This window comes from Dermacentor variabilis, chromosome 5 (assembly GCF_050947875.1).
Source record: "Dermacentor variabilis isolate Ectoservices chromosome 5, ASM5094787v1, whole genome shotgun sequence".
NCBI lineage: Eukaryota > Metazoa > Arthropoda > Arachnida > Ixodida > Ixodidae > Dermacentor > Dermacentor variabilis.
The window spans coordinates 42,419,127-42,446,939 of record NC_134572.1 but is presented as its reverse complement, the minus strand read 5'-3'; the positions used below and the strand labels follow the sequence as shown (position 1 = coordinate 42,446,939).

Here is a 27,813-nt window from a genome sequence, read left to right as displayed (position 1 = left end):
GCTTTATTACTTTAAGTTGATGTATTTTGCTGTAAAAAGCAGCATAAAATATTTCTGAAGGTCTTGCAGTAGATTCTCGCTCGTATAAAAATTCAATCGTTTGCTCATTCCGTGTGACGATCGGTAGTATTCGAGTGATGTAGTACATCCAGTTCCGGCTTCGCGCTATTGGCTAGTGGCTCACAGCACTTCCGGGCGACGAGTGACGAATTCTAGATTTCCAGAACCGAGAGATCGAGCGACAATACCGAGCGATATGTTCAAGTGACGACCCATTTCGCCGCTCGAAGCCGTCGCTCGTCACCGTCCGTACAAAATCGCTCGCATGGGGCCTAGCCTTTAAGTCGCGCACAAGATCGCTCGCATGCGGCCTAGCCCTGCCTAGCCTTTAAGCCCAGCTCCGCCGAGGCGCGTTCGTGCCATGGCGTCGCCGCCAATGGGAATTAGGTGCCGTTTCGCTGCTACAGATGCCGGCTTTTTCACTCAATGAGTCCTTTGACACTTTCGCATCAAAAATATAGCAAAACAAGCATTAGTGCGGACTAGAAAGAAGAAAGGTATTTTTCGCCCCATCTGGGTAAAAAGGAGGAAGAAGCAGACACAAAATTGGCTACGGTTGCATTCGGTCCACATGCCCGCGTCTCTGCGCGTTTCAAACCAGCCACGCACAAAACGGAAGTCGTGAGGAGTAATTCTGCAAGGATAGCTGTCCGTCGTCGCCGAGTCTCTTCAAGGAAAAGCGGTCGAAGGCTGGCGCTCAGTACACATCGTCTGTAAGATGAAGGGCCGAGTTCCGCTATTACTGCTACTGTCTGCATTTCAAGTCTGGACGATCGCGCTGACTGAAGCGACGCCACACAGGACCACGGCTTCAGACGTCGGTGGGAGCGATCAGCTGCGTCTAGTGCATGTTGCTGTACTGTTTCGTCACGGGGAACGCGCTTCGCTCACGACGTTTCCCGGAGACCCCAACCAGCACTACGTTTGGCCCATGGGACGCGGGCAGCTCACCAACAGGGGTCGCCAGACCATGTGGGCCCTCGGAACATGGATACGTGAGCGATACGCACACTTCCTCACCTACGACGTGCGAGAGGTGAGCGCCAAGGACGACTGCCACTTCACCTTGTATCACAGCTCACGCTTGTGTCGGAACAACATATCACCGGATTCGTGAACTCTGAGCCTGAGAGATTGCGCGTTGTCGTATGAAGAAGTACATGCACGGCCACGCCGTGCTGTTCTTGATTCTTAGCAATGAAAGTGTCAATGGACCTTACCAGAAGTGTGCGCGCACCGTCAGCGGCGGCTGCAAGCGCTCCCTCCGCTTGTGGTCAGGCGCAAGGCATTGTGGGAGAAAGGAGCGCCGGGCCGCGCGCGACTCCCAAGGCGAACGGGCGAGCCCCCAGCGACCTTACTTTAATGCGCTACCTTTAGTTCGTATGCAACATTGAGGCCATCATATATGTTTGACTACCGCTCCTTGTGAACAAGTTTGACGAACTTGTTCACTTAAGGAGAGAACTTGAAATTAATAATCCGTCTTATCCCTCCAGTCGGGAGCCAGCTGGTGCATGCCATAAAAGCCGCCTTCTTCTCTCACTGGTGCAGGTGATCGCCCGAAGCAGTCCCGTCCCCCGCTGCTTCGACAGCGCCGCGATCCTCCTGTACGGCTTGTACCCAGCCGTCGGCAAGGAAAGACAATGGAAGCGTGGCCAGGACTGGCAGCCGGTGCCCATCACGAGCCCGCCGGATGGCACGGACAAGTACGCCACTCTCTGTCTGCCGCGCTTCCTGGACAGCCTGACCGCGCTGTATGCCGCCGAAGTGCCCTGTTCTTTGGTCGGCGAGCCGTCATCTAAAACGCCTTCGTCTCGCACGAAAACCGAGCCGACGACAGCGGTGCCGCGAAGTTTCGGTACCGCAGGCAACCTGCTCGACTTCGTGGCCGCTGCGGCCAACGTCACCAACGAGCCCGGTGTGGCGCGGTTCGCGGCCACTTCGCGAGTCGTGGACGCCCTGTTCGTGAACCGCGAGAATGGCCTGCCACTGCCCGAGTGGGCTACGAAGCACCTGCGCCAGCTCGGTTGGCTCAACGAGAAGCTGGTTGAGATGATCGGAAAGTATCAGAAGGACAACATGGCGGGCGCCTTGCTCAGAGATTTCGTGACAAGCATGAAACCCAAATATGCCGGCGGTGGCTTGATGCTCACGCAAGGAAAGGATGACACTAACAAGGGGCCTAAGATAACGCTCTTCTCGTACCACGACATGAACGTCGCCGGCGCCATTCTGGGCATGAACGGCACGTTGAGTGGCAGGCCCCCCTACGGAGCCGCTGTCATTATCGAGGTGTTCGCTAAGAGCGGCGCATCTGAGGCGACCGCCGAAAGATACGTCAGGCTCTTTTACAAGGCGAACAACCAACATGTGACGAGCATTCCCGTCGAAGGCTGCGCCGACCCGTGTCCGCTGGAGAAATTCGACGAAGTCCTGCAGCGCAAATTCAAGCCGGTGACCAGGGCGCAATGCGGCTGGAGCGAGCAACAGCCTCTTCTCTAAAGAATAGCGAACTGCACATTCGACTGTGCCGTTTGGATGTCCCTGCAAGAAGGAATCACGGAATTTCTAAATTATTGAGATGGCGATTGTCAAACGGCTATGTCCTGATGCAATATTGGATAAAAACGCATCTGCTTCTTAAAGCGCTTAATATCTTTCCTCACAAATCGCGGCAACTAGAGGAAAGATCGTGTCGTTCTTGTCGTTAGAATGTTCCTTCAATAACTTAGTTACGTAGTTTTAGACCTTGTTTACTGATTACAAAGCCCAATCACACTCATTCTTATCGCAGCCCTAAACGTAACCTCTGTTCATTTAATCAAACCGCTAAAGTATCTGGTCGATTTCAGTGTCGGTGTTATGTGTATTTTCGTATAGTGGAAAGCGGGCGCTCTAGCAGTACACGTTATTCGAGGAGGAAGTGAGGGTATTTTCATTCGTTTGGTGGAAGATGGCTTATCGTTAGTGGTGAAAGTGAAGGCCACATTTCCTTTTGAATTTCACGCTTGTGCTTCAGTGTGACATCGCGGATTTCAAATTATATCGTCGTATCTGGGCCATTCTGGCGCAGGCAGAGTAGTAGAAACTTCCTTGATTGAGTCTTTGGTTCTTTCAGACTATGTGGTCGTCCTTAGCCGATGAGCGAGACACCGTGTAGACGCTGTCGAAATCAGTGACGTCACGGCGAGTCGGTGTGCTAACTTCCGGGCAGCGTCGCCATGAGCCTTTCGTTCTTGCGTTCTTTCGGCATTTCCAAGCCTCATTTCATGTTAATGTGGCCGTTTCAATGTATCGAAATACCGAGCTATTTAATAAGCGCAATTGACTGCAATACAGCTTAACTTATTATTCCTTCAGTGTCCCTTTCTGTGCGCACCAATATAAAACTGCTGATTATATCGTCCTAAAAGAGCTCTATATAGTTAAAATCATTACAATGCACGCACTGATGCAGAGGGAAAGCAACTGTACTATAAAACGACAAGATAGCTAAATTGAAAGCGATGAGGAACTGAACACTGTGTCGCAAGAAAGAAGGTAAGAAATAAATAAATAAAGAAAGGTGATCGACTATTTTGTGCTTCATGTAGAAGCTTCGGGTTTTCGCGTGTGCAGATGTAGTGACGCTTGTTTCAGAACGAACAAAGCGCTTTATGTGCCATGCCTAAAATGTATACATACGCTGCGCGCTTGTGGGACAATGTGACACATTAAACCGCGAGTGAATAAAAGCCCTTTGTCGTGCGATAGTATAGCCGTTCGTCTGTATGAGACGCCTATGGCATTGCGTACACGCTAGTCTGCGGGCTCAAGTTATGGCGTAGGTAGGTTGTGCGCAGTCAAAGCAGACAATGGTAAGGATGACTTGTTTCATGCGCTGACAAAGAGCCCTGCAGATACTACGACGTTCACTTTGAATGAATATCAAAAAGCTGCGAATACGTTTTTTTTTTGTAACTTCTTTGCCGCAGTCTACAATTGACGTTGTAGGTTCGTATACCCCTCGGTAGTAAATATAATTTTATACACATTCCGAAACTTAGTAATCTTCGAAAATTTATTTAAATATTCAGGCCTTAAATTAAAATTCCGCTTCATCAATCACTAGAACTTAACTTTCTCTCTAAATTATAACAATTTACATTAAGATCGGCCCAGTGATTACCTCATAAAAACGTCTCTACGTTATGCTGGACACGTCATTAGAGAACTCGGACAGCCAGTGACAAAGAGCACTTACGGCCCAAAAGAATTTGTGAATAAGGGCCTTGTTTGCTTGTTAAGAAATTCGCACGATATATATATATATATATATATATATATATATATATATATATATATATATATATATATATATATATATATATATAAGCACCTCATAAGAACTCTGGTCAAACACTGTCGCCCGCTGCCCATGCTTCCTTCTGCCAAGAATCTGTGCCCCCTCACTTCGAGCGAGCCGCAGTGATTTGCGAATTTAGGGACGAACAACCACGCGTAAAAAGCAGCACAAATGGCTCGGCCGGGAGCAGTCCTCCTGTGTTAGGAAGCCGTCGGCAGCCCTATATAATAAAGAAATCAGATTCTCGTAAGAAGGAATCATGCGCAGCGAGTGACAATGATTGACCAGGTGTTTGGGATGTCTTCTTTTTTTCATGTAAACTTTTTCATGTAGTGTTTAGTAAACATGTATATACATTGCGTACCTGTGGATAAATGATCATTACTCACCGCGGTGTCTTAGCGGCTATGGTGTTGCGCTGCTAAGCACGAGGTCGCGGGATCGAATCCCGGCCGCAGCGGCCGCATTTCGACGGGGGCGAAATGCAAAGACGTCCGTGGTCCCGCGCATTGGGGGCGCGTTAAAGATCCCCTGTTGGTCAGAATTGATACGGAGTCCCCACTACGGCGTGCCTCGTAATCAAATCGTGGTTTTGGCACGTAAAACTCAATAATTTATAGATCGCCATTTGGAAGTCAGCGCTTGTTCCCTCTCGTTTCCTTCACCGCGTTGCCTCTTGCGCTGTTCACATTTAGTATGGATTACTAACTAGCCCAGTCAGCCATCTCGATATAGTAACATTGGCTCACGTATACAGTGCTTAGCGACTGAAACGCGACACTCAGATAGCATGGCAGCCGGCGCTTTCTGCACCACCGGTGATCGCGGAGGAGGCCGAATGCAGTTACGATGCACCGAAAAAATTCTTTGCACCACCGGCGGCCACCGGTGGTGCAAGGAAGTGCGTCGTCCGTCACGTTGTACGAGTATCGCGTTTCCATCGCTAAGCGAAGTTAAAGGCCTGTAAGCGAAGCACGATCTTTGCTAAAAGTTCCTTAAGCAAATGCTCGAAAGCGTCGCAAGTGCTCAAAGCGTTGATAACGGGGACTCATATGCGGGCAACGTTTTAGAGTGTGCACGTATAGTTTAATTTCAGGCAACTGAAATTCTTAATGCAACTGACTGCTCAGAAGGAACAGCTTCTCTTCAATTGCGCTATATGATTCTGAAAGGTCGCACAGTAAGCTTGATGTCCTTTTTATTACCATCTTGTACCAGACAGTGCAGTGGGCGATTATGCATGCGCCTTTTTTATGCACTGTACACGTCGGAAGCGTCTGGTCGACCTCCTTTCTCCTGATCTCTTTCTCCCTATCGGCAGTTTGCGTGACTGCGGTACTTTCAAGTACCTATTCAGAAGCCTGAGTGCTCAAGTATATAGATAAAATAATTGACAGCGAAAAGTATCGAGAAAAAAAGAAGGCGTGAGCAGTGATTGATCTCTACTCACATATTTTTACGTCCAGTAATCGATTTACATGACACGCGCCTGTACTCGTGATCACTCACGCTAATATATAGCAGTGGAACAAGGCCCGGAAACCCGGGGCCGTGGCATCCCACCATGCAGTGGCAGTGCATGGCATGATATTTTCGTAGCAAATGACGCATGAAGAAAACATGAACGCGGGCTCCGTCGCAGACCACATGCCCTCGAATGTATACTAGCAAGCCGCCATGGGTGAAAGGTTCCGAGAGTTGTCCAACCTGTGGGCGGTGTTGGCAATATCTGGTATCAGTCAAAGGCGAGGACAAAAACGATAGCCACCCCTATCGGGGCTCGCGCCAGCTCTCGTGGCTTGTTTCTATGCCGTGAGCAACAACATATTTGTCTGCCGGTGTTGTCTCGGGCGTGCCTAATCGGATTTCCCATGACCGAATCGACAGTGTTCGCTTGAATTTGAAGACATGTAAGGGCACCTCCAACACCGTCCTGCACTTGTAGTCGTCTTTGCCTGGGAATCGCATCTTGCCGCGCTGCATGTGATCATCCGTGCGAACAAAGAAGACAGTTCTTTGCGAGAACTTTCAATCGTGATGTTTCTTTCGAGTCTAGTTGACTGCGTCATACTAGTGGCTGCAGCGTGTTTCCTGCTATATAGGTAAGCGAGCCAAAACCTACCTTGTCGCTTTATACGCTGGTGGGTTATTGCTATATCCATCTTTCTAATATTTTTCTGCGTGATCTCGATTCACTGGTCGAGGTAGCTATAGCGGCAATGACGTTTTGCTGCTCAGCAAGAGGTCACAGGTTTTATTTTTTACTGCGGCCGCCGCATCTCGCGGACTTATATATATATATATATATATATATATATATATATATATATATATATCTGTGTCATGTTGGGCTTATATCTGTGTGATATGGTTCCACTTTCGTACTAATCCTTATCTGGTTGTCATATTATTTACCCATGGGGAAAAAGAATTACCGTACTCACACGATGTCGTGGGGTCTGGCGGAAGCGCGTATACACACGACGCGACTGCGCAAAGAAGTAATCTGTTCTGCATTCTTAGCGAAAAAAAAAACTCACCTGATTTTGCAGACTCTTTTCATTCTGTCCCCACTCCTGCCAACAAAGGTTAGGTTAAATTAGGTTAGGTTAGGTTGGACGTCGAACTGCGTCCGAATGAGAAATTAGAGAGGTTGAGAGGGTTACCCGTGAGTACCTTCAGAGCTTTTTGCGCGTATACTCGCTTCCGCCAGGCCACACGACGTCGTAGTTACACGGTCGGTCAAAAAAGAAAGAAAAATAACAGGTACGACCTGGCATTTTTGAGGCGCTGTGAAACATGGAATCTTTCACGCTCTCCTTCAAAGTTGCCTTGAACAAACTACAGAATATAGTATGTCTCGCACTCCCCTAGCATGGCTTCCGCTTCAGTTTCGGACATTGCGTTCTCACCCATAACACACGATGTGGACGCCCCAAAAATGACATGCTTGAGAGAATCGGGCGGCAGGCCGAAACGTAAGGGAAATTATTAAGGCAAAGGATTTTGATTTCGCCGTCATCGCTTGCGGATATCTGATAAGCCGAAGTTCTTTAATGGCATAGAGTTTGGAGGTGAGCAGCCAGGCTTGGTACAATCATCATTGGCCTTGCGCAACAATGTACGGACATCCGATTCGAATGACGAGTGGTGAGCGCGCCACGATAACTCTCTCGCACCTATTCGTTCAAAAGCGGTATTTGTTCAAAGAACTAATCTTACCTGAAGGAAAACGAAGTGTACACATGTGTTTGTTTTGCGCGCCAATGACGGTCAAGGTGCTATTATCAAGCGCATACGTATTTTCAGATATGCCGCGAGAAACAGGAACTTCTGGAAGGATCAAGGCGTTGTTCACGAGAAGTTGTCCGTTGTCCTTGGTCCCATCCTAAGACTGGTCATGAAGGTAGACTTTTTGGCTTGTCTCACTCATCTTAATTTGCTTTTCATGTTAAAAAGAAAAGAAATACGTAAACAAACTACACACACACACACACACACATATATATATATATATATATATATATATATATATATATATATATATATATATATATATATATATATATATATATATATATATATATATATATATATAAGAAAGTGGATTACCCGCGACTTCTATTCAAGTTCTATTCAAGTCAAGTTGTGTTAGTGATACCTTAGCGGAAAGTGCAGAACAGGCTCGAATTTTCCTAAATACAAATTAAACAGAAAATATGAGACTTGCGTCGCAGTTAAGTTGCACGGACGTCCTTGTAAGACTGATTTGAGCCAGTTTCTGTGCACGTCTTACATTCTGAAGAACATTAAGGATGTGTTTGACCTTCCCAGTTCGGGCACACATGGATTCGACTAAATAGGGCATCTTCATTTCAGCCAATATGTCTCGGCGATCAAGAAAGGTGCCAGAAGATGGGCCGGGTCTTTGGGTGAGTTTAGTCTTGTACATTCCTTTCAGCCTGTCGACGAACGCTCATTTATTACAAGTATGCTGGTGCAATCGGTCAGTGCTCATTATTTCACATTAAGCATGTACCACGTGTAAAAATATGAGCAAGCAAACGGTTCGCGTTTCCCGCGAATCCAGAGAGGAAAACGAAATGCTGGTCACGAGAGCGCACGGCACATGTTGGCAGCGTTTTCTATAAATGGCTGAAGAAATAACAGAGGGAGAGGTTTCATAGAGGAAAACGCGATGCTCTGAGTTATACGCTCTATATACGTAATGTCCGTCACCGCTTCTGAAGCCCGGTCAATCCGGACAACGAGGTCTTCTGACTTTACGCCATAATCAAGCCAACAACTCGGGAAGGGGAGGATATCGCATCGATCGCAGTGTTCGGCGACCATGTTCTCAGAGACGAGCACTCTTCCTGCTTCCTTCAGTTACACCGCACTTCCCTACGTCATTCGAATTCGACGCCGCAAACGTGCAGACGGAAAAAAATATAGACACAGAGTGGTCTATTGGTTATTTTAGAATATAGGCTCATGAGAATCCGCAACACACTCAAATGAATTTCGCCTATTTCCAAATTTCGCAGGATAGGCAATTAAACAATTATCATGTACCGCGGCCGAAATTTTACGATCTAAAAAGCCACCAAAGCGCACGCTAAAATTCAAAGTTCTCATTTTGCCATCACTTAGTCAACTCGCAACTTCTTCTTTTCAGCCTGAAAAAGAAAGGGGGGGGGGAAAGAAAAGCCCGTAATTTGTTGCCAAGGTGGTGAATACATCAAGAGCTTTGCGTTTTAATGAATACATGCCCTACAATAGCAACATAACAATCTACAACGTAAATTCTAGGACTTATGATTCTTATTATCCTGAATCCTTAATTGAATTTTATATTTTGAGAGAAGTAAAGAAATGTTAAACACTTATCCAACTTTTGTGAATGGACCCCACCTACTTGATCGTGCTAAAAGCATACACTAAGAGCATGGAAATGGAGGCGAGGACGTACAGCTTTTGGAGTGTCATAAAGACTATGCTAAGCAATCGTCCGATGTGGAAATAAGGATGTTGCTAATGAGTAAAAATACGCTGTTCGGACCACAGCTGACAAAAACTCTTCAATAATGTTGCTATAACGTTAAAGAAATGAGAACGTGGTAAAAGTTTTGTTGGAGGCCAGTATATTGTTGAGTAGTATTAGGATATAAACAGAATGTAAGGCTTTGGTCAGGTATGAATGATATTATGTGTTGCATTTCTTTTTCTTTTTCAAAGCATGTTTCTTTTCTTGTGCCATTCTGTGTTTTCAGTGTTCGTATTGTTTGACACTTTATGGTTAAGCCTTGTAAAAGCGTTAATGTCTTTAAAAAACATACAAATCCTGCTTTTATTGAACTTTACTCAATTTTGTGCAACATTTATTTATCTCGTAGACATGTAGTAATATGCTGGGTTCCTGGCCATAGAGGAATCGAAGGCAATGTGCTTACCGACGAAATCGCTAAATCAATAGCATCGCAAGGTATTCTTTCTGCTGCTGTTCCTGACACAGACATGAAGCCTTTCCTACGAAACAAACTGCGAACCCACTGGCAACGCTTGTGGAATGCTGAAATGAGCAATATGCTTCATGTGATTAAGCCGAAGTTAGGGTTCTGGCCCCCAACTACGAAAATCGAAGAACAGATGTCCTATTCACTCGACTCAGAATGGGACACACGTTTGGCACTCATAACTTTCTCTTGACTGGTAACGAGCCTCCAACCTGTGGTAGATGTGGTGAAGGGCTGACCGTCCTCCACGTCTTCTTGGAGTGGAGGAAACAGGAGGAAACAGGAGACAGGAGACAGGAGACAGGAGACAGGAGGAAATATTTTCCTCTTGCATACCGCTATTGTGTCCCTCTTCATCCGGCTATGTTTCTTGGTAAAGAACAGCTTTTTAAGACCGAGGCAGTGCTCGCTTTCTTGGATGACGTTGTCCTACATGTTAACAGCCCATTAAATTCGCAACACATCCTCTCTCCAGAGGATGCAGCTATGATAGTTGTTTTGTATGGCACATGCCTATAGGCCCTTGTGTTTCAAGGGGTCTGGTGAGGCAGTAGTGCTCTATCCAACTTTAGCATCTCACATATTTTGTATATTGCATCATTATTTCGCAATGCATTTTAATTCTCATAGTACACGTCATTAGTCATTGCCAGAATCTTATTACACGCAGATTTTACGCAATTTACAGCAACTATTTCAGGCCCCTTTACAGCCACGTCACATCAACTTCACAGAACTCATCGCCCCACTGCGAACTCGTTACCACTGTCATGGCGCTCTTTGGCCACACTTGGCCCTTGCGCCAATAAACATCACACATTCATTCATTTCACACCTTATGGTGCGCTTCTTTGTCTTTTTGTTGTTCTTTCACTTGGGAGATATTACCACATTTCCCCTGTGCCAAAGAGTAGCCGGCACGAACTTGCCACGCCTTTGTCTTCTGATTTATTCATGCCAATTCAAAAAAGAGCTCTAGGTAATTTCGGTCAAAGGCAGGAAATCTTAGTGCCTATACTTTTGGATGGTCGGCTATTCCTCAACCATAACACTCAATATTTCTTCGCTATATATGAGAATCTTTAACAGGCAAGGCGATAGCTTTGTTCAACATAACCATACACATACATACCATTGCACTGTTTTGACCATAAAAGAACAGAAATGAGTGGGCACTTTGCTCTGCATTGCAGCATCTACGAAGGTGGCATGCCTGCGCTAATGGTGTCGGACCCAGAGCTTGTGAAACAGGTTCTCGTTAAGGACTTCCATCTGTTTCCGAATAGAAGGGTAAGAATAGCAATCTTGAGGCATAAGTATGGGGAAAAGTTTGAGTATACATCATGGAGGCGGACAAGTAGTACTGGAGCGGTGACGTCGAAACAATTAAGATGAGGATGGCATGACCATGATTGAGACTTAATACTTATTTATTTATTTTATGCAAAGGGCCCTCAATTGGGGTTTTTAATAAGGGGGTAGGGGGCATAATGAAAAGAACAATATAGTTTTCAGAGAAACAGAGAATGCGGATTTATAAAATGTTACGAAAAAAATGAAATTAAGGCAGGATAACTAAGTGCGAACAATGTCCATTAAAAGTACCAAGTATGAAAGTAAAAAAAAAATATGCAAGCAGCAAGACCGAGTGCGAGTAATGTCCATACGCACAAACAATAACGACAGAAAACAACCAAAGGACATTGTATACACTGAGCAAATGGGAACGTTGCTGGGTGTTATTCAGTGTGAACACCATCAATTCTGGAAAGGCAAAATTATCTTTTTTTGGTACGTATTCACAGCAACGACAGTTCGACAATGCCATGCTCAACAACATGATGGTCTTCGCACCCGTGGAGCGTTGGAGGAGAATACGTCCTGCGGCAAGCCCGGCATTTTCGACTGGCAAGCTAAGAAAGGTATCAGCAATAGTATTGGGAAACTTCGGCGAGTTGAAGGAAGTTCATATTTGAGTACGTTTATTTATCCTCGTCTATATTTAGCGTTGCTGACTGTCAGAAAAGTACCAGCGACTGCTGTTCGTCCCACGGTGTATACCAGAAGACTCTAACTCAGCTGCGATTTATATTAGAGCACCAACGAGCTAAGAAACGACTCTGCTACTTTTAGCCCCGAACAAATCGACACACGAACACGACGTTGAGACAATGGTCACGGCCTAGCCCTTTGTTTCAAGTATGGGGTTTGGTTAAACAGGCCCCGCGACACTTTTTTTCAAAATGTATTGCTCATATGATGGTATAGCTTCAGGAATCCCTTCCTCCAAGAATATTTTAGCTGTTTTTTCATGGAATATTGGAAAAGGCAAGAAGAATACCTTCTGTTTTGCGCTTTTCATTCCAGTTTATCCACGTACGCTGAAAGCTGGCGTGAAATACTCGCGTTCCCTTGCTCGTTGGAGCGTATACCCATGATGGGTCATACACTGGCTCAGCAGTTCATTTCAGTTTTTCGTTTTTGATCGCTAAACGTCGCTACCTGCTGTCTGCCGGCAGGCATCGGACAGTCGTTGCGACTGAAAGACTCCTCTAGATAGCCTGATCCTTAGAGCTATATTGCTACGTGCATTAATAACGTATTTTGGGGCTGGTCGGTTTGTGGTTGTTGCCACATTTGCGAAAGATCGGGACCAAGATGGGGACCAAGGATGGACGACGACGAGGATGCGCTGCCACCAAAAGCATCGGCTTGAAATTCTGGTTTTCCTTTAATGTAACTTTCGGTAACGGTTGCCTTATTTTGAGGAGGAAATATAGTCTTTATTTTTAAGTGACGAAGGTGGGAAGGTTGGCCTTTTAGAGTCTGCTATATCAAGGCAAGTTTTCTGCCGCTTGTAAGTTGGTAATACGGATATGGTTGGCGATAAAGCAACATGTTCACCACGATCTGGCGGCTCTGAAGGTATACTTACAATATTCGAAGACTGTAGCTCAGGGCCCCTTCACAATGTGAGCATGAAGTAGGTTGCATGTAAAAGAAGGCATGAAATTTAATGGGCAGCGACGAAAGATGTTCACGTACAAAACAGATTTCCCAGTATTAAGACACTATCTAGGTATATAACATTTTGCCAACGAGAATGACGCGTCAAACACTGAAACCAAATGGCTCTTTTAGACACGTAAGAAATCTGAGGGTATCTTTGTGAATATTACTATCGTCAACCATTACCGCAAAATTCCATGCAGATGAACTCTTTGATTCAAGAATGCGCAAAAGTGACGTGTCGGCACCTGAGGAACGCTGCGGAAAAGGCTGAGGACGTCGATGTTAAGCAGTGAGTACAAGCTCAAATTGTCACAATGAGTTGATTAAAAGGACAATTTTCGACGGAAGGATAAGTCAGTAAATGTACCGCAGTAAATGTACCGCAGTAAATGTACTAGCATACAAACCATGCAAACGGAAGTGCTATCTTCTGCCATGTCTCCTGTGTGGTGTAATTTATAGACCTCTTCCACGCTACGTCAGACGGCACCTGCAACCTCGCACAATGACGTTCGTGGCGAACGTGCTATTCTTGTTGTAGGACGGCCGCCATGGGCTTTGCGAGGAAGAGAAAAAAAACATGGGTTTTTCTTATAGAAATGAAACCTTGTTGTGCATAGTGAACTTGGCCGAAAAAATGCAAAGACATCAGTTTTTAATTTCGATAAACAACCATGTGTGTATGGTAGTGTGCTTGTGGTATAAAGCAGCAAAAGTGGTTTTTACTTACAGCTGCTGCGAGACACTTCAGCACCTTATATTTGAGTGTCCCGCTTTCAGTGCGCAGCGCATGTCGCTAGTGAGAAACTATCATCTCCTTCGCCTGCGGTGTACGACACACAACGAATGTTTGTACCCCAGTGGTTTTGTGTCTCGACGTGATCAGGCTCATCGCGCCCTACTTACTTTTCTAGGGTTAACTAACTTAGGTTTACGTTTGTAGCGTCTAAACTAATCTATTCAACATTTTGTAGTAGCGTGACCTTCAGTGATCACTGTATGTGATCTGTACTGTGTTCTACTTTAGTCTTTAGATTTCTCCTGTTGCTCTTCCTTTCCTGTTTCCTCCCCTCCTTCCTATCTTCCATTTCTGTGTTGCTGTCACCTCCCTTCTGAAGAGTAGGCAGGCGTTGTGCCCGTTCCAGTGGCAGTTGCCAGCCTGCTCCTCGCTTTCCCTTTCCTGTTAATTGTATATATGTGTTCAAAACAAATGATAATAATAATACTCGCGGATAACTTTCCGTGGCAATGAAGAGAAATACACAGCCAAGCACGCGCAAGTAAGAGCAGTCCTGAATGTAGTTCTATAAAGCGTCATTAGCGTTAGTTAAGGTAGGAGACACAAAACATAAGCATCTTATTTACTAAAGCGCGAATATTAATTTAAGACATACAATAAACTATACTTAGTGTTAAATATGACTATTTTCCTAGCTTTTCTTTTCCGAGTTTTGACAAATGCAAAACCGTCGCAAGTAGAAGATACGCTGTCTGTTCCAAGAAACGGAAAGCGCTGTCAAACTTTGCCAGACAACTTGGCGCAGTAACACAAGCGTAGAAGTTCCGCCCCAGTAGCTTTTCCTTCAATGTCACATAAAGTGTGCAAGTAGACTAACCTGCGCCGTGCACGAACCTGTTTTAGCTCGCACGTGCTATGCTGGCACGCAGCCGAAACGCGGTAACGTAAACCAGAAACGCTAAAGATGCTAAGGCGACTTACCTTAATAACTTGCAGGTTCTATGGTCACTACACTTTGGATGTGATTGCCACATGCGCATTTGGGACGAAGCTGGATTCGCACACGGACACCACCAACGATTTTGTGACCGAGGCTCGAAAGGCGTTCTCCGTGAAAATCACTCCCAAGCTGGTCTTTGCGGGTGCGTTCTTTCTTACCTTTACAGCGGTACCTGAACCAATGGTGTAGTTACCATGTAGCGTGTTTTTCATTCGTTGAGGCATTTGTTTCACTTAACGCACTTTATACATTTACTTTATGCGTTTCTATTTATTCTACCCGTAGTTATAACTTATGGAACCAAGCAGGCACTATCCTATCCTGTTCCAGTACGGAGTTCTTTGAAATGAAGTGATTAACAATTTAATAAATAAATTATTTTGGTCTACTTGTTGAAAGAGAGTGATTGCCTAAAGCGCTATGGATAGAACTGTCAAGAAGCAAAACAGTCGGGACAGGTGCTACTAACAACAGAAGCATGTATGGAAACTCGCCACACCCGGACAAAGCGTGTGCATTCGAAGACTCGCAGGTGGTCACAGCGATGCAGACCACCTGTGCACGTTTCTATGTAGTTCTGTAGAACAAGACACACGTAAAACTCCTGCCAACACAGCACGACTAGTGTTATGGCACCTGAAGCTTAGAGCCAGACCGTTAGTCATTGAGAAATACAACCCACGAAATCTGCAGCGAAAGGCTACCAAAGTTATTCAGACGCACATGTTACTGCCGAAGCTTAAACAAATTTGACGCTCCTGTTTCAACTCTTCTTCTAAAGATCGTCATATTTTATACTAAAATGCTACATTCGCAGTCAACAAGAATATTCAAGTGTGGTCTCATGATTTTTAGGTATATATTATTGTTAATGCCCACCTCGTGCGCCTCGTTTTGTGACGGTCCTATTCAAAACGCATTTTGTGGTTACCATTACTGTTCACACTTCTTCTAAACTGGCTGCTTTGTGAGCTCCAACTTAAATGCTTGTGAATGATTGCTCGAGGTTATCAACTCGAGCATGTAAATATGCACGCCAGTTTTTCAATAACTAGATAAGAAAAAAAAATATGAGCGGTGCGCAAAAATTCATTTACTCAGGTCGAATAAATTTTCGATGGCAGCGCTGCCGTCAAAAACGAAAGGCCAGTAGTTTGGATTCACAATGACAAAAAAAAAAAAACGCTTTTGCAGTGCTGTTTCCGGGTGTGTTGAGAGCGCTGAAGATCAAGATACGGAACGACGATCCTTTTGGCTACTTCAAGAAAGTATGCCAAGGAATTATGCGGAACAGGCAAGCGCACAGTCAGGTATAGTTTTGCTTTTGTTTCCTTTTTTAATTATTATTATTTCTTAAGTTAAACGTATTTTTATTATTATCGACTGTTTAAGCACCTTTGTGGAAAGTGCTTGCTTGCCAGAACGTTTTCAGAGCACCTCCTATGTGGTCATCCTCTGATCACTGCGACAATTTGCTGAGCAACAATTAAGTTATATATCTCTATCTCATCAGTGAACACACTATTCTTCCAGGAGATGCCGGTGATGCAGTGGTTGCCAATATTTCAAATTTCACCTGAATAGATCAACCAATCTTGTTTCGAAAACTTGAACTGCCATTGCTGCTTCTACATTTCAATGAATGAATGAATGAATGAATGAATGAATGAATGAATGAATGAATGAATGAATGAATGAATGAATGAATGAATGAATCGATAACTTTTATTCTCATGAAGATGTATGATGCTCTAGGCAAATGGCACTCTTCTTAATGGTGACTGAACTGAGTTGTTTCATGAGCTTGAAGAATTTTAACGGATATTGTCAACAGCACGATAAAAATGTACAGTTCCGAGTTTTTTTTGCGCCGCAGTTCCACGAAGACTTCCTTCAGCTGATGATGGAGGCGCACAAAGGTTGCCTCCAACCTTCCACCGAGGGCTCGTCGGAGACGGAGAGCGCGATTTTCGACATCGGCTCGGAAGAGATGTCCACGGCGACGTTCGGTGCCAAAGGTTCGTGGGGTGACTATTTATTTCCTTACTGATAATCGTGATATAGATGCACACAAGAGCAAGCGCAGAATCTCACTGTCTAAGGCTTTGCGCTACTGGGCACGAAGTCGCAGGTTCGGTTTGATGTTTCGCCTGCATACCGATGGGTGCGAATGAAACACACGCTCGTGTGCTGAACTTTGGGCGCAGGTAGAAAAAAGGTAGAAAGGTAGAAAATGGGACATTAAATCCTACTAGCCAATATATACAGTGATAGCAGAAGAAAAGTTATGTCCTTTTTACGAAATGTTATGAAGTATTCTATTCTCTTATACCGACGTCGTCTTCGTGCAGCTGGAGAAAAGACGCGACCCTTCTCCTTGCGAAGCCATCTATGGGAAAGCGTTGCTAATCGCTTGCCGCTTGTCTTTTAGATGCCAGTGCGAAGCGCAGCACTTCAGCCATATAGAGTGATCTACGAAAAGACAGAGAAATTCACCAAAGCATTTCCCCCCCTCTTCATTCCGTAGCACGCCAGCTTTCCTTTTTTATTACAATTCGATGGCACCTTGCTGAAATTCCTTGTACTCTTACTTCCATTTGATTTTTGTCCTACGGCTCGTGATGCACGACCGGCACGTGGTATAGTCGCGACCGCAAAAAAAAAAAAGAGAAAGAACTTCGCCAAATTCTCTTCACTTAGCACCCTTTGTTAATAAAAGACTCGACGTGGAGATCCTTGGCTGCTATGGTATGCTTAGTGCATGTATTGCACGAGAGAGGACATTATTTCAGATCCATCTAAAACACGATTGTGGTGCTCGCAATGGGTACTACGAAATTCGGTTGAAGTCCCATTATCATTTATAGCAGCCGAACGCACACGAATACGTGAACACGCCAATACATGCAGCCTATCCTTTTTGTTCATCGTGAAAGCAAGCGAAGTCGTGTTCAAATGCACAAGAGTTAGGGTGGGGATTCATTCGAGCCCCAACTAGCCCGTACGGGTATAGTGTAGCGCTTCGCGTTTTTGTTACTCGAAAAAAAAAGTGAAGAAAACTAACGTGTACTAGAAACACATTATCCATGTTTACTGAATAACAATAAAATGTATTTTAAGAGTTCTGCTTTTTGGGCTGGTTGGAATTGCATACTGCGGTGAGGTGCGCGTTTAAGGAAGGGACAAATTAAGCACACAGACTAGGGAGCGAGTAAGGCACACAGCGTTCCAGTTTGTTTATCTGTGTGCCTTACACTCTGTCCCTGTCTTAAAAGCATCCCACATCAAAATATAATACACTCATCACTTATTACTTGTCGGCATTTGGGGACAGAAATGTAATTCAGTAGAAGCTTATCATTCTTTTTTATTTTGATCGTTAGCATTCGCCCGCCAGTAAAGAAATTGTAGCGTTTTGCCCGGCACTAATAAATAGTCACGCTGTTGAAATTGACGACGGCTCCCACAGGAATGACGGAAGACGAAGCGCTGGCGCAGTGCGTGCTCTTCTTCCTGGCCGGTCAGGACACTACTTCGTCGACGGTGGCCTTCGCCGCTTACTTGCTGGCCGTACATCCTGACGCGCAGGACAAGCTACGGAAAGAAGTGGACGAATGCTTTGCGAACCACGTAAGGAAACGTGCGTCGTAAAATAAATTTTGCTTATAAGTGCCCAAGCTCGACGGTCGCGTAAAAGGCGTCCAACTCATCCTTATAGTAACGATTCAGGGTGAACAGTTACGCTAAGGTAATATATATGGAAAACTTTTGGGTAATGAAACGTGCTATTAAGTGAGATTCTGGAATACGAGTATGTCACCGTGTTCCATTCACTATTATTATTTTTTCCCCTTTTAACTCCATGCATCCATACGGTCTTCCTATATAGCAGGTATATGGTTGCTATCGACGTGTGTTCAAGTGAAAATAGAATTAAAGGGGCAAAGTATAGAATGTCGCTAAAATAACGAGGTATATATAGTGTCTGAAAAAAAAAAGACTCCACAAACATGAACCGAACGAATTACTTTTCACATTGCCGTTTTTGTTCGGGCTCAAAGAAGTGCTACGCAAGAATCCCTCCCTGTTTTTTTTTTTTTTTTTTACAGGACAAACTGAGTCACTCGCTAAAACAGGTAACAACGAAAGACTTGCGCATGCATGCTGCGAAAAAAAAAAAAGAAATGCTGAGGTTCTTTGTGCTGCTTGCCACAAAATGTATGTTACCTTTTTATTCATCGGTGTTGCAAAACTCAACATGCTCTATGCATAAGGTACACAGAATCTGTCGCGCAGTTTGCTCGCCCCGTCCTCTACATGATCGCTTTGTTCTCTGTGGTCTGTGTCTCTCGTACAGTGGACCGTTTCGACTCCGCTTGTTCGCGATATGGCGAGACCTTTCTCATAAAAAAAGAAAAACGAAACTTGACACAATGTATTTATTCCCTTTGTGCATTGATGTCGAAAAACTCACCAAGTTCGCTGCGTAACATACGTCTAACCTGTCACGTTGTTTGCTCGCCTCGGTCTCTACGTACTCGCTTTGTTCTGCGTAGCTTGAATTTCTCGATTTTCGAACAGCGCAACACACAGGGCAAGCACAGAAGAAGAGAACACACACACAGAGCTGACTTCCAACAATTTCTTTATTGAAGTATAGCAGACTCATATGTATCATGTAATCATGTACATGTAATCACGTCATGTCGCTCCCACCAATGACGTCTTTTTTTCCTTCGCCTCTCTTTTGAGATTCCGTATAACTCTTTACTGGACAATGTCAACGACGTTATGCTAGCGCATGACTCTCCAAAGTTACTGATCTCATTTATAGCTACGGTTTTTGGGAGTCAGTGGTGGGAGTGACATGACACGATTACGTATCAGCTTATTTTTTTTAAGCGAAGTTTTTGTTCCGCGTCCGTAGGCAAGCATTCCTCAGGATATACAGGGTGTCCCTGTTAACGTTAGCCAGAGTTCAAAAATATGCGAATGCCACGTAGCTGGACAGAACCAAGGTAATGTTGTTTGCTATCGCTTGGAGATACCCAAATTATTTTTTGATTCCGTCTAATTAGATAATTAGTCTTAACTGAGTAATCAATTTCTGAAATATTATAATTAGATGAAAAGTTCCAGTGATAAACTTGCAGAGCGGCATGAAAAACTCCCGATACAGCTTTATGCTGCTCAGTACGTGCTACATAAAAATGTTTTTTCCGAGCGTGAAAGAAGCCCAAATGCATGCAAAATTGCCGCGCGACTGATCGATCGAAGCACTTTGCTGTTTCAATCAATCAATCAATCAATCAATCAATCAATCAATCAATCAATCAATCAATCAATCAATCAATCAATCAATCAATCAATCAATCAATCAATCAATCAATCAATCAACAAATCAAATGTGTTTATTGAAGTGCCCGGACAACCTCGAGGGTTCATGGTACTGGCGCATTCGGCAAACCAATGCACAGGAATAACAGTGCAAGCTCTCACACAAACGCGTGCACACATAAAAAAAAAAGAATAATAATTTCATGACTACAGATTTTAACAGAGCATAAAATGTGTACACGAATAGAATACAAAGCAATAATTTTACTTTCTTTTGCATCTTTCCCTGCGCAAGGTAGCCAACCTGGCTGAGCATGATTAAATTCCCTGCCTCCCTAACTTTTTTCTTACTTATCATTGCATATATGTTCTCAAACGTACGACGACGACGATGACCACGATAATAATAATAATAATAATAATAATAATAATAATAATAATAATAATAATAATAATAATAATAATAATAATAATAATAATAATAATAATAATAATAATAATAATAATAATAATAATAATAATAATAATAATAATAATAATAATAAAGTTGTGTGAAATCAGAGCTGTGCGCGCACTGTCTTCTTCGCTGCTTCTACGCTGATTATCAATGGGTTGAGCGGGCTGATTCGGCAAGCGGTGCGCTGCGCAAACACTCAAGACGTTTAACGCTTTCGCAACAGCTGTAGCTGGCTGCCAAGAGCAAGAACAAACAAGAACAATGGCCCATTCAATGTCAAATTTGTTCAGTGTGACGAAATATAGTAGCCACTAAGCAGAAGTGTGCCGATACTTATCCTAACGCGCTATGTGAATTTCTCAACGCAGGGACCGGAGCCCAGTCTTGACGTCGTCTCTAAGCTGGAGTACCTTCACTGCATTGTGTCGGAAACACTGCGGCTGTACCCACCCGGTACGAGGTACGATGCTGCGAGAAATAACAATTTGAAGGAGTTGCATAATGATATAGTCCAGCGGTCAGCTGTACACCACGTTCCTTGTCTCTCCTTCCTGCGCACAACGGTATTTTTTATTCACCGCGAAGCAACGAGCTTAACAAAAAGTCGCTTCGATTAGGTTTCTTGGCTCCTTTTTTACTGGATTGTTAATAGTGACGGCATTTCGTGGGATCGCGGCAAGTTTGGCAAACAGGATAGGCCAAACCCGGGTGCGGATAGCAATATCGTTTGGGAATTAAAACCTGCAACGCTCGGCACTGCATCGCGCACTTTTTCTCACATCTGAAGGAGCCTCTTTCGCAGTGGACGATTGTCGTGCGTGTCGTCACACCGGATGGAATGGTGACGCGGTTTCCTGCGTGCGGAGTGCTTAAACAGGGGGCGCGTTCGCTTCAGCGACAGCGTGGCTAGACGCGCTGCTTAAAGGCGGAATAAAAATAATAATAATAATAAACGTTTCGAGCGACAAAACAGACAAGGCGAAGTGCGAACTCGGAGCTGTATTGTTTCCGTAACGGTATGCGCCTTGTCTACGCAATAAAAAAAAGGAAGAAAGAATAACGGAGGAGCATACCAGACATGTGCACACACAAACACGCGCAAAAAGAGAGACATGTATTAAAACTACACAGCGAACTTTTTTCGTCAGCATGTATGTTTAAGTCGTCTACGTTCTTTTTTTTTTTTTGCGAACTTGCATTGCATGCGTTCAAAAATTATATATATCTTTAAAACAGCTGTTGGTGACACATCTGTCAGTAACATGCATTTCAAAAATTTTACGTTCATTTGGCAGTCATTTCAAACATTTTATTACGTTCACTCTCTTCTTTGCCAAAGCGTCGTCATGTATATCGTCGATAAGAATCCTACTGTTTTCTGCGTGATTCAATTAATTTAAATTCTTTTTCCCTCCGAGAAAGACTTGGGCGGATTGTTGCAGAAAATAGTGCACTATATAAGTAGTTTCCATAATATTAGTACTGTTACCATAACAGATGCAGCGTAAGTGAGGTTATGATCCCGAAGCTTCGGGGTTTAGTTTGTAATGACACCCAGGTATCTCTCATTCCAGTCATTAGCAGCGGCAGTTCAACTGCTCGTGTGCCTCAGAATTACGTACAGAAAAGCGCTCAGAAGCCTATAAATTATTTATTCTTAATAAAACTAATCTGGATGCATATCGTCTTGGAATTTCGTATCGCTGTAAATTGAGTCTGGAAACATGAACACTTCGAATTTAGTTTACCATTCAGTAAACGAAGAGAGATATTCACATATCGGCAAATTGAAATAAATGATTTAAAGATCCGCCGCACACTTCGCTTCAAAGACATCTGATATTTTCAAAAGCAGTAAACTTACCGTTTCTAGTTGGGATGAGATAACGATACTCACTGGCCTTTAAGACAAGTTTCCTCTTTGCTCTGGGCATAGTATAACAGGCTAAATGGCCTCAGGCCGACATCTCTTACGTTTCCTCTCACAAGTTTTACTCTCTCTGATCAAGCAATATCGCTTTTTGGTTTGCAGTGTGACGTTTCTATCGATGAGGATTTGAGCCGTCTTTCAATTCAAAGGGCTTTCATACTATTCTCTTCCTGAGCCTCGCTATGAGAGCAGGTGCCTTCTCTCCCTTTTTTCTTTATATGTATGCTGCCTCAACTGTTGACAACTTGTGCAGCTAGCAGCTTCAATATAGCCAGTTTCTTCGTCAACTCCAGCAGTATTTGAGGTTAGGGCTTATTTGTGCATATTTGACACGAATACGGGCTGTCGGCACTGCCTTTGTCTCCATTTTCGGGCGTGCGCTGTTTTTTGTTCGTTGCAGGTATTTCATGCGCTCTTACTTATCGAGTATCGAGTGCGTTAACGGCTAGTCGAAAGTGTGGTGTAGTGTAGGACTTTTATGCCATAGCAAGTAACATAGAATTTAAACTTTTACATTTGGACATTTGCTTCTCTGTCGTGCGTTTTATCTTCATTCTCAACTCTTGATTCTACTTGTACGATAGATTACTTAAACTCTGTATACCTTGTGTATATCTACTGTGCATTTCCGCTTTGTTTGCAGTCAGTCTTCGCTGTTTGTGAACTTATTACTTCAGCAACACCCTTAACCTTTCTGGTTAGCGCCGCGATTGTCCTTCCGAGCTTTTTTTTAATTCCGCTCAAGTTGTCCGAACATGTTTTCTTCACCAAAGTAAATTTGAAACTGTTTCTTTCCACTTACAATGAGGACGGAACAAAGTCTTCTTTAAGGCATTCAGCCCATACCGATCTTTTTCAAGTTTCCACTTCATCCGGTGTCAATGCCTTATGTACAGTTATGCTAATGACCTAGTACAATCTCTCGAATGATCATTTACTATCCCAATGAGACAACCTTTAAAGCCTCAGAGAAATATGCTTACAGCAGGTGCTTGATATGAAAAAATATTCAAAGTTGTAGCTGGGTGCTCTACGCTTATAAGAGCACAGGCGCTTGCGTGCTCGGTATTTCGCAGTAGGTACAGTTTTTCTCCGAATACTTTCCGTGGTTTTGTTCACACTTCATCAATGCTCCCTTTCTCATTTGCCAACTTTCGTCGGTTTGGTGTTGCAGTGAAAAGCTTTCTACGCGGCGCCTGCAAGTTTAAGCGCGCGATAGTGATTACACCGCGTGTCCCTTAACATGTACGCTGCACGTTGCATCACAATATGTTCTTTTTTCTGTCACTGTAATTTTTTCTCATTAAATTATTTAATTCCTTTTATCCTCAGGTAAGGCAGGTAGCCAAATGTATTCCCACTGTTTAACCTTCCTGTATATTCTTAACCTTGTTCTCTCGATCTTGCTATAGGCTAGCGCCACTACGTTATATGTCTTTACTGGGCAAAACTTCTACAGAAACCAGAACTCCGGTTCTGAATCCTCATTTTTTGGTTATTTGTTGCCTACTTTCACCAGGATCGAACGAGCTGCGTGTGAAGACTACGTGCTGGGAGAAACCGGAATCAAGATACCCAAGAACTGCGTTGTCGCCGTTCCTATTTACGCTATGCATCATGACCCAGAATTTTTCCCTGAACCGGATGCTTTCAAACCAGAGAGGTGATGACAGCGCGTACCATATACCTGATTTCATCTACCCAAATTTCGATGCCACGTTGTTAATGAGTGCTGTTATTGTGAAATTTGACTTTCGACGCTGAAACGTCTAATTTGTCGACAGATGGCGCGGTAAGCGCTACTGTAACCGCAGGTTTCCTTATTGCAGCAGGCGAAAACAGCGCCAATGGATGAAGGACGAAGGACAACCAGGCGCAATCTGTAATACAACACTAACGCTGTATAAACCATAACCATGCACTATGTGAACCATAACCACCGTTTTTCTGTAGAATTCCACCTACTACGTTGAGCGGAACTGTACAAACCAGGGATACCGCGATAACACCGATTTCCCCTCTACTTAAAATTGGGGACTTCGGTACCAACTTGAAATCGCGAACTTTCCGGAAGATGCGTCAGTTTTAATTTGCGCGTATGAATTTGCTCACGGGTGCACATCGTGGCAAGCGTGGAGACGTTTATCGCAAGCATACGATCTTGATTGCAGCTTCTGCACAGGCACACCGCAAGGAGCCGAGTACAAACATGTTAGCCGCTCCAGCGATTTGCATCAGCAAGCGCTCTTTTTTCCTTGTTGGCAAGCCAGCACTCGCCAGTTGTTCGGAATTCTCTGCGATTTCTTCTCAGCAACAACCTTTAAGAGCGAATATAAAATCTTGACTGCTGATCACTGGCACTTTCCGGGACGTGTATAAGCTCACTTATAGCAACCCAATCACAAACTCGAGGTGCCTTTCGTACATTCCTAAGTGACAGAAAAATGTGATATGGGCATCGTGTAGCTGCCATTTTTGGGGACCGCCCAACCCGTGGACCCTTCTATCTGATCTGATAACGTTACAATCCATGCACGAATGCTTCGTACTGGTGCCCCGGCTGCATCACACACAACGCTGTCATACTGCTCTCTTGCACCGTGCAGGTTCAGAAAAGACAACGTAGGCTCTATACGGCCCTACACCTACCTTCCTTTTGGTGCTGGCCCAAGAAACTGCATTGGGATGCGGTTCGCGCTTCAGGCGGTCAAGCTCTGCTTGCTCCACTCGGTGCACAACGTCGAGTTCGTGCGCGCGGACAAAACGCAGGTAACCACGTGTCAAAGTTGCAAGAGTCCTCGGACACCCCAAGCTATTGTGTTGTCAGCAGTGTCTCGTTGTACGATCGGTGATCCGCACTTAATCTAGACCAGCATTTTTGTCGTACTTTTAGTCAGTTCTCTTACTGCGGTATAGTGCTTCAAAACGTATGTATATTCATATTCTATGTACAACTAAATGGTCATGGTTTTCTGTATATCTTATTGCGTTTGAACGTTTTCTTGACTGAAGTAGGTGCTGCATTTAGCTATTAAATTAAGGCGCGCAATAACGTGAGCATTTCATTTTCATTAAAGGTTAATGTAGTTAGAAATAAGCTAAACGATTCAGTTTGCATATAGCGTAACTTTCCTGAAAAAAAAAAGAAAGGACGCTAAGAAACTACTCGACCCGTGTTTGTGAAGAAATTATCAAGCTATAGGACTGTTCGTGAAGGCATATGCCCACCAATCTTGATGTCGCTATATTATTAGAGGATACGGTCAGCCAGTGGCAAACACGCGTAGCACTTACGAACGAAAACTTTTATGGATTCGGCCCCATATGCACTGATATGAAGGCACCCAGAAAATAAGATTTGCTAAGCGTACTATGACAGACGTTTCTCTTTACTGCCTGAATAATTGAACATGCCATCACCGGAAGTATCTTTTCCGGCTGAGTTTTAAACTGTAATTAACTCGTAGAGTGCTTCATTTGCGCACAGTAACATTGGCCAGCGCAGGACGCAGCTTATTGTTGCGACAATTTTTCACGCCTAAGTGTTTGCATATACTCCTAACGTCCCTTCGTTTTTTTTTCTTCTTTGTGTAGGTTCCTCTGAAGATTCGAAAAGGACACGCCGTTCTGAACGTGGAAGATATCACTGTTGGAATACGAAAGCGGGGGCGCGACAACATTTAGTGGCGTATTACATGCGTATCGTCTATATGATACATTAATGAGTTAGCATGTTTCGCATTTCACAAAGACGAAAATAAAAAATATAACTGCCCTTTCCAGTTCGTGAAGAGAGTCGAACAGCGAAGCTTTTGTTATTTACACCGAGTGTTACATCATGCAAGCTTCTTCATTCCGACGCCGCCGATGTGTTTTTGCGTCTCGCGCGCGCAACTCGATGTCGGCCCTGCGACGACGAGCCCGTTCACGAGCCAACTCTCGCTGACGCTCTAAGATAGCTTCTTCCTCAGGAGTTCGCACTACTCGTGGTCTTCCCATAGTTGTAGCTGGGATGGAATGTGCGAAACCACTAATCCGAAGCTCCGTACATTGTTCGCAAGGCGTACCACTGCAGATGCGGGTGTTGCAGTCGTTTTGACGATTGACGTGGCTGCCGGCACTTCTTGTTGGGCGCAAGAAGTGCCGGCAGCCACGCGCTCCTAGTATCGCGTTTCAATCACAGGGCACTCTTCGCTGGCCGCAAACCGCCAGCATACCATTTGTTTCTTTCGAGGCAGGGTGGAATCAATCGTCGATAAATTCAATGCCTATCTGGCTCGATCGCCGAGGATGCACCGTGGGACAACCGTATAAGATTCGCGTATAAGGTGGCATTCTCGCAGGGGGAAAAGGGTCACTACAACCTCTTTCCCCCGGTTCAGGTCTTTTGCTCTCCCGCTAGGTCACGTGTCCCTTTTTAGCGAAGTCGGACAACCACTGCACAGGGTCCGCATGAACAGCTTCGCTGTAAAACGAATTATTGTGAAGGCGGATATACATAGTGCTAAGCGCCCGTCGATTCTGCAGTTTAACGTAGACGGTCATAATGCGAATACCTGCTGCCTTATAAAGACGAGATGTTTGCTTTCAAAATAGCAAATCAATTTAAAAGCTTCACAATAGCTCAAGTCGTTTGAACCAACGAAAGTTGCTTGAAATTAGTACTCACTAGAAATATAGCGATATGGAAAGGGAAACTGACGACGGGGGTGCAAAATAGAAAAAAAAAGAAACTGAACCAAGTGGAAGTAATTGAAAGCCGACACGTTACCAGTTATTTCATTAAAAGAAAAAGTAAGGAAGGTTTTGCTTAGTGATAAAGCTCTCATGTTCGCGCCATTTCCGCCGGTTTGATTACAGCAATGTGCACTTGAAGCTTTAACGTCATTGAAACACTAGTTTAAATAAGGTTTGCGTCTGGTTGACCGCCTTGTCGTTCCCTTTTTCCTCCTCCTACTCCTTTGCTTTACGTGATACGTTATAGGAGCACTGAACGTGTACCACTTGTACCACTCACTACCTCGGCGCGTTAACGTGATCGCGTAACAACATGGCCCCGCTTAGACCAGACCGTCCACCTCGATCAGAATTCACCCTTGCTATTTTGCTGTTTGCAAAGCGACCGTAATATCTAAATTGTAAAAACAGCCATTGCTCAGTCCCATCTTGCACTGAGAACAGATTATTAGCAATGTATTGTCGTAATATAGTGTGCAGGCTAATGTGTGCTGTGTCGTCTTTGATTTATTACTTCTGGAAGCAACTTCTTTAGCCACCCCTAAAAGGTCTCGCACCGACAGGGTAGTGTGTATAAATAAAAAATATTCAGGTGAACTGTTTCTTTTGTCGCTCTAGAAGTAGAAAGACTGCAGAGGGGTCCAGCTGCGGAGGTGCAACAGCATTAGCGTTGGACCTTT

The 27,813-nt window shown here is 44.2% G+C and overlaps 1 protein-coding gene across 4 annotated transcripts; it reads left to right on the top strand.

Moving 5' to 3' along the window:
• The first annotated feature begins 678 nt into the window (after positions 1-678).
• Positions 679-26,191, top strand: LOC142582479 (cytochrome P450 3A41-like). 4 transcript variants are annotated; one of them, XM_075692246.1, is made up of 16 exons: positions 687-1,096; positions 1,612-1,766; positions 7,715-7,811; positions 8,285-8,337; positions 11,115-11,211; positions 11,727-11,843; positions 13,134-13,222; positions 14,669-14,814; positions 15,867-15,982; positions 16,549-16,690; positions 18,142-18,302; positions 18,782-18,808; positions 20,835-20,926; positions 23,916-24,059; positions 25,003-25,165; positions 25,991-26,191. In XM_075692246.1, exons 1-16 carry the CDS (start codon positions 779-781, stop codon positions 26,078-26,080), a joined length of 2,007 nt encoding a protein of 668 aa, XP_075548361.1. In that variant the 5' UTR covers positions 687-778; the 3' UTR covers positions 26,081-26,191. The 4 variants fall into 4 exon arrangements, with proteins under 4 accessions (XP_075548364.1, XP_075548361.1, XP_075548363.1 ...); XM_075692249.1 differs by lacking the exon at positions 23,916-24,059 and having other exon boundaries at positions 679-1,096; XM_075692248.1 differs by lacking the exon at positions 18,782-18,808 and having other exon boundaries at positions 690-1,096.
• Positions 26,192-27,813: the final 1,622 nt, after the last annotated feature.